Source organism: Urocitellus parryii, chromosome 1 (assembly GCF_045843805.1).
Source record: "Urocitellus parryii isolate mUroPar1 chromosome 1, mUroPar1.hap1, whole genome shotgun sequence".
Lineage (NCBI taxonomy): Eukaryota > Metazoa > Chordata > Mammalia > Rodentia > Sciuridae > Urocitellus > Urocitellus parryii.
The window spans coordinates 134651889-134665062 of record NC_135531.1 but is presented as its reverse complement, the minus strand read 5'-3'; the positions used below and the strand labels follow the sequence as shown (position 1 = coordinate 134665062).

General features: G+C 54.3%; 1 protein-coding gene across 2 annotated transcripts; it reads left to right on the top strand.

Annotated features, from left to right (window-relative positions):
* The first annotated feature begins 3532 nt into the window (after positions 1-3532).
* On the top strand, positions 3533-13174 carry N4bp3 (NEDD4 binding protein 3). Of its 2 annotated transcripts, none has more exons than XM_026413097.2 (5): positions 3533-3789; positions 9047-9391; positions 9672-10193; positions 10592-10846; positions 11015-13174. In XM_026413097.2, the coding sequence occupies exons 2-5, from the start codon at positions 9071-9073 to the stop codon at positions 11540-11542; spliced, it is 1626 nt and encodes a 541-aa protein (XP_026268882.1). In that variant the 5' UTR covers positions 3533-3789; positions 9047-9070; the 3' UTR covers positions 11543-13174. The 2 variants fall into 2 exon arrangements, with proteins under 2 accessions (XP_026268882.1, XP_026268881.1); XM_026413096.2 differs by having other exon boundaries at positions 9044-9391.

The following is a 13174-nucleotide window of genomic DNA, read 5'->3' as shown; positions in this document are numbered from 1 at the left end:
GAATGAACTACCTGGCCAAGGGGACAGATACATGATGATGACAGTGCATGCTGAATGTACACAGCACGTACTCTTTCTTCAAGACAGGCTCCCTGTCCTTCTGGCAGACCTTTCCAGGGACTAACCCATCTGCCAGGCACTGTGAGGTGTGCTTTTTAGATAGACACTAGTTGACTTAATCCTCCCAAACTATGATCTCCTTGAAAAGATGAGGAAATTGAGGTTCAATCCAAGGTTAGCCAATTTAGGCAGTGGGCAGATCCAGGGAGCTGGGTTTCACTTCCCTGGCCTGGTACCCTAAGTGCCTCACCCTAGACATCTGGTCAATGTGCCTTCCAGCCAACTCCTTAAGAAAGTCAAGTCTGGGCTGGGGATGTGGCTCAAGTGGTAGCGAGCTCGCCTGGCATGCGTGCGGCCCGGGTTCGATTCTCAGCACCACATACCGCACCACATACCAACAAAGATGTTGTGTCCGCCGAGAACTAAAAAATAAATATTAAAAATTCTCTCTCTCTCTCCCTCTCCCTCTCTCTCTCTCTCTCTCTCTCTCTCCCCTCTCTCACTCTCTCTTTAAAAAAAAAAAAAAAGAAAGAAAGTCAAGTCTGGGGGCAAGTGGCCCCAGGCTGGGGTGTCTGCCCTGCACACCCAGAAGGGTGAATGAAGTTCAATGAATACATGCCTTTCCCAACCTCACCTCCTGCCAACTCCCTGCCATAATTCTGGCCTTTCCCATACTGTCCAGGGAAGTCTGGGGAGGGAGGACAGAGGCCTGGTTTCTGTTGGACTCAGACTTCCCACCTCTGTCCAGTCCACCTTTTCTCTCCAAGGCCTCAGAAAGGCAGACCCAGTTTCCAGGCCCAACTCTGCTCCTAGATGCATTTGGGGGCCTCAGGTTTTCCACTGGAGAATGGACTGAGGACACCCAAAAGTTCAATATGATGCCCTATGCTTCATGCTTGGGACCATGCAGAGGAAGGCACGGGGTGCTAAGGCCATGGAAAAGGAAATTGGTGGCTCTTTGTGGGCTGGAACTGAAGCTGCATATCCCCTGGGACAGCTGGACCCCTCTGCTTTGCTACTTCCCATTCAGCTGACCAGGGAAAACAACCTCAAAGGGCTCAGGAGAAGCTTGGTAGGAAGGAGTATGTGCCAGGCCACCTCCCCAGCCTCTGGAAGGGAGTGTGCTCTGAACAGCCTGGGGCCCAGATCCTGTGCAGGATGTGGAAAGACAGGCCACATGATCCAGGCCTGGAGGGGCCGAGGGGCCTGATCTTTGCTTCCTTGAATGACACCTGTTAGACAGACAGAGCCAGGCTGTTCTCTCCCTCTGTCCCCCAGCTCTGCACCCCTGCCTGCTATCTGTAGCTGCCTTCTCTAGGTGTTCAGCACCTATTTTTTTTTCCCTCCCAGTTCTAGGGATTGAACCCAGGGGTGTTCTACCACTGAGCTATGTCCCCAATCCTTTTTTTTTTTTAATTAAAGATGTTTTTAACATTCTTTATTTATTTTATTTATTTTTATGTGGTGCTACTGCTGAGCCATAACCCCAGTCCCTCCAATCCTTTTTTTTTTTTTAAAGAGAGAGAGAGAGAATTTTAATTTTTTTTTTTTTTTTTAGTTTTTCGGTGGACACAACATCTTTGTTTGTATGTGGTGCTGAGGATCGAACCCGGGCCGCACGCATACCGCTTGAGCCACATCCCCAGCCCCTCCAATCCTTTTTATTTGGGACAGAGTCTAAGTAGCCCAGGCTGGTCTCAAACTTGATGGTTCTCCTGTCTCAGCCTCTTGAGTTGCTGTTGTTATAGGCATGTGCCACCTGCCAGGCTCAGTCACTTTCTTGGTGTTTCTTCAATCAGACTTCTCTGGCCCCTCTCCCCTGCCCACTTAGTCTTTGATGTTGCTGAGCTCCAGGGGAGGTGTTTTGATTTTCTTCCTCCTGCTGGGATGTTCTGAGATACTTAATACTTGACCATCTCCTCCCTGCTTCCCCCTGGCCACCTGGCGCAGGGAAAGAACATGGAAAGAGGGTAGGATGGGGGACAGGGGTGTCAGAAGATCTTGGATATATCATTGCATTCCTAACCCTAGAAAGCGGTTAGAGGAGGGGAGGGAGTGGGCTTGTAACACCTGTTTCTTGAGTTTTCAGTTTCCTCTCCCTCTCCTCTTCAGGGAATATCTTGCTAAGACAACTCATTCTTTTTTTTTTATTCATTTATTTATATGTGGCACCAAGAATTGAACCCAGTGCTTCACACATGTATGGCAAGCACTCTACCACTGAGCCATAACCCCGGCCCTGACAAGTCAATTCTTCTTTCAAGTCATCTCATGTGTGTCCACCATCCAGTCCTCTCCCTGCTGTCCCAGCCCTCCTTGGCCCATTTCTTTTCCCTGAGTATTCTGTAAACCAGGCTACTTCCTCTTCCAAAATGAAACCCCATACCCATTAAGCAATGCCTCCTCACTTCTCCCTCCCACAGCTTCTGGCTCTAATCTGCTTTCTGAGTGGACTTACCTAGTTCATGTAAGTAGAATCATACCACACTTGGCATTTTGTATCTGGTGTCTTTCACTTAGCATAATATTTTGGAAATCCATCCATGTTGTAGCATGAATCAGCATTCCATTTCTTTTCATGGTTGAATAATATTCCATTGTATGGATAGAACACATTTTGCTATCCTCATCAGCCTGACAACTCAGGATGTTCCACCTTTTGGCTATTGTGCACAGTTCTGTTATGAAAACCAGAGTATGAGTACCTGCTTTCAATTCTTTGGGGCATATACTTAGGAATGGAATTGCTGGGGCACATGGTAACTCCGTGTTTAACTTTTTGAGGATGATATGGTGTTTCAACTCTTGAATCTGAATGCCTTTGGGTATCCATCTCTGTCTCTGTTTCCACCTATTTTTGTCGTCTTTCACCCAGCCCGGTTGGACTCATTTACATTATATGGCCCCTGAAGGCATCTGAATTTGCTATCCCTACATTAAAACAAAGCCCAACCCACCCACCCCCAGTGCCCAAATCAGCTGCTGAGAACTAGCTGAAGGCGCCGAGCAAATCTCTTTACCTTTCAGAGTACTATTTTGGCTCAGCCTCAAAAAATGAAAATAGTGCTTACCTGATAGGAGGCGGCAAGGATCAGAGAGGTGATGGACCCAACGAGCCTCTTCCGAAGCTGTTTAGTTCTGGCAAGAGAGAGAAAGGCGGGTGAGGACAGGAGGAACTGGAGGAGGAGGAGCGGGCGAGCTGGCCAGGAGACTTCTGGGGCCTCGGTGGTGTTTGAGGCTTCGAACCCACCCGGGTCCGAGCCGGCGCGCCCAGAGGTGGCTGGCGAGCGGTGCACAGCAGCTAAGGGACCCTAGGCCCCAGCAGATCAGTACTGGTCTGTGCGCCCCGACTTGGGGCGGGGCTCAGGTTGGATTACCGGTGGGCGGGCGCTGTCCCCCCGTCCCCGCCCCCCACATCCGGGGGCCGGGGCCGGGGCCGGGGCCGGGCTCAGGGCTTGCCGCGCGCCGGTGAGTCAGGCCGGGTTTTCCCTCCTCCTCCAGGGCAGGCGAGAGAGTGCCGCCGATCGCGTCCCTTCCTCGCCAATCCGGCTCCGGCGCCTGTCCTCCCGCCCGCCGCCCGCGTTTTCTAGGTGCCTGCCTCACGGCCGCTCCGGCCCGGCTCGCAGTCTCTGCTGGAATCGGCGCTTCGGAGGAGGGTTCAAATCCGCCCAAAGGAACAGCGGCGCACCCGGGCGCGGAGCGGCGGGCGGCGAGCGCTGCGCCAGCATGGTAAGTGGGGCGCGCTAGGGGCCGGAGGATGGACGCGCGGGGCAGGGAGAGTCGCCGAGTTCTCGCTTTTCGGGTGTCCTTGGCCACATTGCAACCCCTAGCTGGCGGAAGCTCCCGTCTGAAAAATGGGCGGGGATGGCAGCGTGCGGTGTGCGCCCAGGTGTCTTCAGCTCCTGGGCGCCGGGTTGCGCTGGAGAGGCAGGCGGCAGGTTACGCTCCTCTTTGCAACCCCGGTAAACGCGCTTTTCTTGGAACATCGCCCAGGACCCCTGCGCCACCGCTGGGTGGGGCAGGCGCCCTTGGCGAAGAAGTCTGACCTCGGCCTCCGCCCCCTTGCCCAGCGACTCGCGTCAGGCCCCAAGAAGCAGGAGGACAGAGGAGCGTCCCCCTACCTCACCTCCTAGGTAGCTCGAGGACTTCCAGTGGTTCTGGGGATTCCTTTCCTTCCCCACTGCCTTCCCGGGGACAGTTCTGTGGGGGATGTCAACCTCCTCTTCTCCGCCTTCCCCTCTCACCCGCCCCGCCCCCAGTATGTCTCCTTTCTCCCCCTAGTCCCTTGCCCGGTCCCGGCGACAGCTGCGGACTTGAGGATAGGGAACATTCCTGGGTCTTGGCGATTTGGACACTGTACCATTCCGGACCAGAGCCTTTGATCAAAGCGAGGGCCAGTCTAGGACCAGGTGGAAATTAGGGCTCTAAATATATCCGGAAGGAGAACTGAGACACCCTTACCCCCAGCCCATAGGAAGAGATTGGGCCTGGCCGTCCTGGGGCAGGAGCAGAGGCAGGAGACCATTCTGAGCTCTGTGAGCACCCTCTTTCCAGTGCCCTCCCAGGCAGGACTCCTTTGCCTACTGGCTGCGTGTGGGTGTGTTAAGTGCGAGACTGAATGAATGCCGCCAGCCGGCTCCCGCCACCGCCTCTAGCAGCTTCCAGAGCTTAGAGTCCTCATGCCAGCCACACTTCCACTATTTCTTCCTGACCCTCAGGGCCAGGCAGGAGGGATCCCAGGCCAAAGGGATTTCCATCCAAACTAGCCTGATGGCAGATGCCCTTGGGAGAAACAGGCGGGGGTAGGGGGGGAGGGGGCTGGGCAGTCTACATAATACAGCAATGTCCATAGAAGGTGACCCCTGGCTGAGACAGCCTGATGCAGTACAGAAGGCTTTGCCCAGAGAGTTGAGATTGCCTCTCACTGTGGGATTTGGGGCAATTAATTTCCTCTTTCTAGGCTGTAAAGTCCAGATAGGGTCATCACTGCCCTGCCTGCCTCCACTAGCTGTTGTGAAGATGACATGAGATAACAAAGTGGAAGGGCTGAAAAAAACTGTAGTGTGCTGTGCACCTGTGAATGACTGCACAGGTTAGTTGCTTGCAGAGGTCAGCTGCCAGGCTGCGCCTCTTCAAGTGTCTCATGGGGATTGAGTATGCCAGCCTCTCCCATTCCCTCTCCAGGCCCCATCACACACTGCCCTCTCTTTTGGAGCTGGGACATTCCAGTCTCATTCCTTTGGGGCAGCTGCAGACACACCCCTCAGCCTGGCTGATCCTGCAGCAGGTGGTGGGACCCTCCCCTGGGGCTAGGGCTCTGGAAGGCCTAACCCAAGCCAAAGCTGGCAGGACTCACCCATATGGGGGTTGGGATGTGCTGGAGTCAGAGAATCTGGGAAGCCTGTGCACTTTCTCCTATGCAGCTGATCATGACCTTGGACACATTATTTCCCTTTCTGGGCCTCAGTTTCCTCTTCCGAAGTGAGGGATGTCAGTACTCCCCTCCTATGTGCATTTCGAAGAAGGGCTAGTCCTCGGGGTCTGGAGCTGGAATGTCCCACTGCATGTCCTCTCTTCCTTTGCTTGGTGGCCAGGGCAGCACTGTTCTACCAAGGGTTGGTTCAAAAGAGCTGTGCCTCTATGTTCAGGGCTGTCCATGCCATCTGCTAATCTTGGGGGTAAAGTGGGAGGGGAACAGGAGTGAAAAGTCCCTTCTGGAGCCATCTGGGGCCTGTGAAAGATGTCCCTCTAATGACCTAGCCTAAACCCAGCCAGTTGGATGGTGGTGGATTTTTAGCTCTGTGCAGAGATCTGGGCAGGCACAGAAGCCCAGGCACTTCTGCTCTCTTGTCTTTCTGTGCCTAAGTCCCAGGGAGACTGCATGGTACTTGCTGTCTCTCCCGCCCTCCTCCTTAACCAAATCCTCTCCAGCTCCGCCTCACAGCCCTGACCTGAGCAGACATTCCCCCGGGCTTCCAAGCAACGCAAGGGAGGAATGTCTGTGTGTTTGGGGGAGGGTGTGGAGGTGGGATGGATCCTTTAGGAAAAGCGATTGTCCCTAGATTGAGACCTAGGCAGAATGAAGCCTTCTTGAAGCAAGGGATTCAACCCTGCTGTGGAAGCTGAGGATATAGCTAGAGATGTTACCCAGGAGGGGTGGACAGTGGAGGGTGGGGGCTTAAGGAAAGACAAAGGGAAGGGCACTCTTTGTGCCCTTCAATCTCTGTACTGCTTCTAATAGCTGGCCTCACACTCCCCATTCAGCATCAGCACACCAACATGTGCATACACATTCCTAGCCAGGTGCGGGGAGGATCCCTCAGTCTTCATGCTGGGGTGTTCCTCTGTTATGTCTGTGTCCTTGAAGGTGCTCAGTGCTATGTGGTGACCTTGTGCATGATACTATGGCTGTCCTGTGTCCTGTACCATAGGTTTCTCCATGCTGAGTGGGGACATTGTGTTCCCTGTTGTGTTCATAGGCATTGTTATGGTCCACGGCTACAGCTGCTCCTCTGGACCTGAGACCCTTGCTGGGACACTTAGTGTCAGCGTGTCAGTTATTTATCCCTGAGGACAGAAGTGAGCATTGCCAGGGGAAGGCTTGGTGGTATGGGTTTGGGGTGAGGTGGGCGTATTTGGCTTCACTGCCAATATCCCAATCCCCTAGTCACATAGGACTTAACAATTTGTTCACAAGATCCTTTCACTTCCATTTGACATTGACTGCCATGCTAACCCTAGTAGGAAGGCAGGGCAAGATGTGGAAACTGAGGCATGTCAAAGGGAGATGTATTAGTGCTTAGGGTCCCACAGAGAGAGAAAAGGAGGGGCAGCTGGAGATCAGCTTCTTTGCTGTCCTCTCTCTGAGAAGGAGTGACAGATCAGTGCACCTTTAAATAGAGTACTGTCTTCCTGGGCAGAGGTATTGTAGCAAGGGGCTGTCAGATGGGGAGGCAAGATGACTCACTTTCAGTTCTTTTGGCTGTGGGTGACATTCTGGGTCCCTAGTAGACATTAGGTAGTCATGGAGTTGGAATCTCAGGCATCCTCACCCCAGTAGCTCTGTGACCTTGGACAAGTCATTTCACTTTACTGAGCTCCAGGGACCCTACCTTTAGAAAAGGACATTAACTATGTCACAGGAAGTGCCTTATCACTGAAGGAGCCCAGCACCTGTGATTCCTTAGCTAGATGAATCTCCTGGGGCTGGGGTGTACTGACTCAGTCTTGTCCCCCACCTCAGGGCTGGGGTCTGGGAAAAGAAGACTGAGAAGATTATTTTTGCCCAGGGTGTGGTTGAGAGCTGTAGAGTGGGGGTAGGGGACAGGGCCCGCCCTCCTTCTCCCTCTCAGAGAGCTTTGTCTTCCACAAACACAAAACCTGGAAATGGTTAAGGAAGATGGAGCCTCCTAAGGACCATTGTTTTGGGGTAGGAGTGGGTGTCCCGGAAGTATATTGGATGGGTGGTGGGGGACTTTCAGCTGCAGCCTGCCTGCTGGGCATCTGTTCTGGAATGGGAGAAGGGACAATAGGGTAGGAGGCAGAAAAGGAGGCACTCACACAAGTCATTTGTGTCTGCGTTAGGGTGGGCATTGGGCTGAGCACATGTTCCATTGGGAACCCTAGGTACCCACCCATTTCACCCTCCAGTGTATCAGGCCCAGCACAGGTGGGAATAAGCCTGGTCACTTGGCAGTGTTTGTGTGTGACTAAGCTCTGCTTCAGCCAGCCTGTGTTGACCCTGGCTGCGGGCCAGGCCCTGGACAGGGTGCTTTGTCATGTTATCTCACCCTATCCTTCCAGCATCCCTCTGTGATAAGAGCTATCATTGCCATTGTACACATGCATGAAACCAAGGCTTATAGAGGTTAGGGGCATGGCCAAGGTCACACACCAGTTGGTTCTGCTCTGGGTCAGGATATGGAACCTGTTTGGCCTTGTGGTGGGCTTTGGTGTAATAGCAGCAGCACACAAGGCATAGCAGGGGTCCAGCCGCCCCTTCCCTCTGCCTCTCACCACTGCCCAGACCTGAACACCTGTTCCGGAAAACTCAACCATTGTTCCTCCCTTAGGCCCTTCCTGTTTGTATCGTCATCCTTCCTCCCTGTGGGCCCTTCCTGTTTGTATCCCTCCCACTGTAGCCCCCAACCCCACCCATGCCAGATGTTTCCCTGAGGGAGCTCTGACCCTTTACTGGAAGAGAGGCTGGACAGGTTATCTCAAGGGAAGGAGAAGAAATAAAGAGTCCATCTGGGGCTGGGAGTGGTGGTGCATGCCTGTAATCCCAGCAGTTTGTAAAGCTGAGACAGGAGGATTGCGGGTTCAAAGCCAGCCTCAGCAAAAGCAAGGTGCCAGGCAACTCAGTGAGACCCTGTTTCTAAATAAAATACAAAATAGGGCTGGGGATGTAGCTCATTGGTTGAGTGCTCCTGAGTTCAATCCCCAGTAGCTCCCCCTGCCACCGCCCCCCCCCAAAAAAAAAAAAGAGTTCATCTGGGAATTGGAAGGAATATAGAGTCCTTCTGGACTGGTTCGCTATGCTTCCTCCCCATTCAACAAATTTGGTCGGGACCTTGGCAGAAGAGTTAGCAAGGTCAGGGTCAGACAGCCTGAGTCCATCCTCTATTAGTTCTTTGCTGGCCTGGTCTCGAGAGGTGGGCCCTTGTCCTACTGCTTGAGGTCTTCCTCCCACCATACCCACTTATCATGCTTCCACATTGCACACAGGACGCTACTGGAGCTGTCCCTTTGGTGTTCCAACTGAATGTTAGATGAGCAGGAGGCTTTGGGACCTGAATCCCTTTCTCTTGCCAGTTTGGGAGTCATGTCCTGACATTGTCTCTGATTCCTACCCACATCTGCCTCTCTTGGGCCTGGGCAGGTAGAAGAGCTGGCAGATGACAAGTGCCTGGTTTTAGGGAATCTGGGGATTTGGGCAGTGAGTGCTCACCTGCTCCTAATGGAACCTCCTGTTTCCCCGAAGCAGCTGCCTGTGCCCTGTTGAAACTTCATGGCCACAGCCCCAGGCCCTGCTGGCATTGCCATGGGCAGCGTGGGCAGCCTGTTGGAACGTCAGGACTTCTCCCCTGAAGAGCTTCGGGCAGCACTTGCTGGGTCTCGAGGCTCCCGCCAACCTGATGGACTCCTCCGGAAAGGTTTGGGCCAGCGTGAGCTCCTTAGCTATCTGCACCTCCCCAAGAAGGATGGCAAGACCACCAAGCGGGCACCTCGGAATGAGCCTGCTGACTATGCTACCCTCTACTACCGGGAACATCCTCGGGCTGGTGACTTTAGCAAGACTTCACTGCCTGAGCGGGGTCGCTTTGACAAGGTGTGTCTCTGCTGATGTCCTTTATGTGGCACAGGGAAGTTGGAGATGGGCAGCTTGGGGCCTCCTTGGAGACCCAGTTGCTAGGATGGGATGAAGATTGGATGGGCTAAGATGTGGAAAGCCTGCCGTAGACTGGCTTGAGCCTTGGTTAATTCCTCCTGGTGGCATGTGCCCCATGTTCTCACAGAGGATTCCCAGGGGCTGCAGGAGCATCAGGAGGGTAGAGCAGAGTTTACCATACTCACAGACCTCCCTCACACCTGCCCTCTCTTTTTGGCAGTGCCGCATCCGCCCATCAGTGTTCAAGCCTACAGCAGGTACCGGGAAAGGCTTCCTCTCCATGCAGAGCCTGGCTGCCCACAAGGGTCAGAAGCTGTGGCGCAGCAATGGTAGTCTGCACACGCTGGCCTGCCACCCACCCCTGAGTCCAGGGCCCAGGGCCAGCCAGGCTCGTGCACAACTGTTGCATGCCCTCAGCCTGGATGAGGGTGGCCCTGAGCCTGAGCCCAGCTTGTCTGATTCCTCCAGTGGGGGCAGTTTTGGCCGCAGTCCTGGCACAGGTCCCAGCCCCTTCAGCTCCTCCCTAGGCCACATTAACCACCTTGGAGGCTCCCTGGACCGGGCCTCAAGGAGCCCCAAGGAGGCTGGGCCATTGGCTGTGCTGAGCTGCCTGCCTGAGCCACCGCCCCCCTACGAATTCTCCTGCTCCACTGCAGAGGAGGTGGTAGCCCTGCTGCCTGAGACCTGTGAGGATCTCAAGAGGGACCTTGGAGACCAGGATGGCTCCAACCCCTTCACACAGGTAAGTGAGCCCCATCCTAGGGTCCTATTCTGTCCCTTGGCATTGGTGTATGAGCCAGACTGAGGGACCCCAGATGGTTCACCCACATGTCTCTGGGAAACACTGGGTATGGTAGCATACACCTGTAGTCCCAGGTATTTGGGGGGATGAGGCAGGAGAATCTTGAGTTCAGGGCCAGCCTGCGTGGCCAAAACAGTAAGACCCTGTCTCAAAAAAAGAGGGAGTGGAGATGTCTTGGCTTCTGTCTTCTAATAACTGCCCAAGGAGTTATTGGTGGAGGAAGTGTTAGGGTGGTGGTGAGCTATGGGAGCACAGGTGGATTGCATCCAAGGGGCGGAGCCTTGTGGAAATCTAGGCATGGTTGGTCAACCCTACTGTGAACCTCTTTCCCGCAACAGGTGCTAGAGGAGCGCCAGCGGTTGTGGTTATCTGAGTTGAAGCGCTTGTACGTGGAGCGGCTGCATGAGGTGGCTCAGAAAGCTGAGCGCAGCGAGCGCAACCTCCAGCTGCAGTTGTTCATGGCTCAGCAGGAACAGCGACGGCTGCGCAAGGAGCTCCGGGCTCAACAGGGCCTGACCTCTGAGCCTCGTCCCCCAGGTCCAGTTCCAGAGGCCGACTCCAGCAGCCGGCCAGAGGAGGAAGCCCGATGGGAGGTGAGAGACCGCCAGGGACTCAGAAACACCCATCCCCACTGGCCTGGTCCCATTCTCCATTTCCCCTCCCTCAACCAGCTCCCCACACCTTGGAGCATCTGGGTCTTCAAGGAGGCCCCAAGCTGCTTTGCTTGGCCCTTGTTCATCCTGTGTCCCCCCATCTCCCAGGTGTGCCAGAAGACCGCAGAGATTAGTCTCTTGAAGCAGCAACTGCGGGAAGCCCAGGCAGAGCTGGCACAGAAACTGGCTGAGATATTTAGTCTGAAGACGCAACTTCGGGGCTTCCGGGCACAAGCCCAGGCTCAGGACGCAGAGCTGGCCAGGTTGCGTGAGACTGTGCGCAGCTTACAGGAACAGGCTCCTCGGGAGGAAGCCCCAGGCAGCTGTGAAACTGATGACTGCAAGAGCAGAGGGCTGCTGGGGGAGGCTGGAGGTAGTGAGGCTGGAGGTGGTGCTGAACAGCTGCGCGCAGAGCTACTGCAAGAACGGCTCCGGGGCCAGGAGCAGGCACTGCGTTTTGAGCAGGAACGGAGGACTTGGCAGGAAGAGAAGGAGCGGGTGCTGCGCTACCAGCGGGAGATCCAGGGGGGCTACATGGACATGTACCGTCGCAATCAGGCACTGGAGCAGGAGCTACGGGCACTACGGGAGCCCCCCACGCCCTGGAGTCCTCGACTTGAGTCCTCCAAGATCTGAGGCCAGCAGAGCAAGCTGACAGCAGATGCACTGTCCAAGATGCCCTGAGACACCTGACCCCTCCCTTTCACTGGTCTGGGGCAGAATGTGCAGAGGCCAACCCAGGGATGGGAGGCCCCCAAGAGGAAGGATCCAGGGGGGGCGATGGGCAGGATAAGGTGCTGGCTACAGAGCCAGGGCTAGACCCTTCTGGCAGAGAAGCACCCAGGCAGGGCCCAGCCCTGCTCCCTGGAGTGGGTGTGGCCCAATGAAGGAGGTTAGAGAATCCAGAGGCACTGACAGGGAAGGGCAGGTGTAAGGGAGGGTGGCTAGAGAGCTGGGCTGAGGCCTTCCTTAATGAAAGGAGGCTGGGATGGAAACATTGGCCTCCTCCAGAATAAAACCACCTTTTCTTTGAGGAGGCCCTGGGTGATATATTGAGCCTGCCCTTACCAGAGTCCAGTTTTGTGGATAGTCAGGGTTGGGAGTTGACCTGGCCTGTAGCTCCTTTCATGGTCATGGTCATTGGGAGGTGTGCCCTGTGCCTGTCTGTGAAGCTGCTGATCGTATGTGTTGGAGAGTGGAGGCATCCTATTTCCTTGCTCCAGTACCACACAGTTCCTTAGCTGCTGTGTGGGCTGAAATTCCTTTCTTCAGCACCAGTGGATTTTTCAGAAGGAACAATACTAGGGAACTACAAAAAAACAAAAGGGCGAGTCAAAAGGCATTTCAAGGATATGAAATGTTCCTTTTGGTGAAAAGTCTGGGCCCTGGTTGCCCAGGCCTCTGCTGGATTGGGGCCAGCCTAAGACAGCATCCTGTGGGGGCATCCAAAAGCTCCTGTGAGCTCTACCTCTTCTGGAGCCCACCTCCTATCTTTCTGTCCAGCTGTGGTGTGCCTCTCTCTTCATGGGCAGGTGAGGGGGAGGTTTAGGAAGGTGCAGAGAAGCTTGGCAGGGAAAGCTTGTGGGTTATTTGGTAAAGGATCTTACCGGAAGGAATGGAACATTTCCCCATAAGCAATGGAAGGCTATTGGGTATTTTTAGGTAGGAGTGAGATTTGATCTAATTTGTATTCTGGAAAGTTCTTTCTTGAAGAAGCATCCCCACACTTCCCACCTCTGTTCTTTACCTGGCCTTGGAACTGTCAGTCCTCTTGCACTCCTGCTGATGGTCTCAGGTTCTCGAAAACCCACAGCTACCCCAGTCCCTCAGCAGTCTTGGGACTTTGCTCCCCTCCAGGTGGTGACCTGGTGCAAGTGGAGTCTTCCCTATCTTTTGAGAGAAGCTCAGCTTATTACACATGTATCATTGGAGTGGCTACCATGCATCTAGTGCTTACTGTTTCTCTGGTTGGACCCTTGAGCTTGGGGCCACAGGGTGAATTTGATGTGCTTCCTGCTTAAGGGTAGCTAGCACACAGTCATCTGCCCTCCAATCCTTGTTCATGTAGGGCCATTCAGGGAACCTCTTAGAAGTACTCCATGTAGCCAGACATGGTGGTGTACACCTCTAATCCCGGCGGCTCAGAAGGGTAAGGCAAGAGGATCACAAGTTCAAAGCCAACTGTAGCAACTTGGTGAGGCCCTAAGCTGTCTCAAAAAATAAAAGGGCTGGGGATGTGGCTCAGTGATTAAGCACACTTGGGTTCAA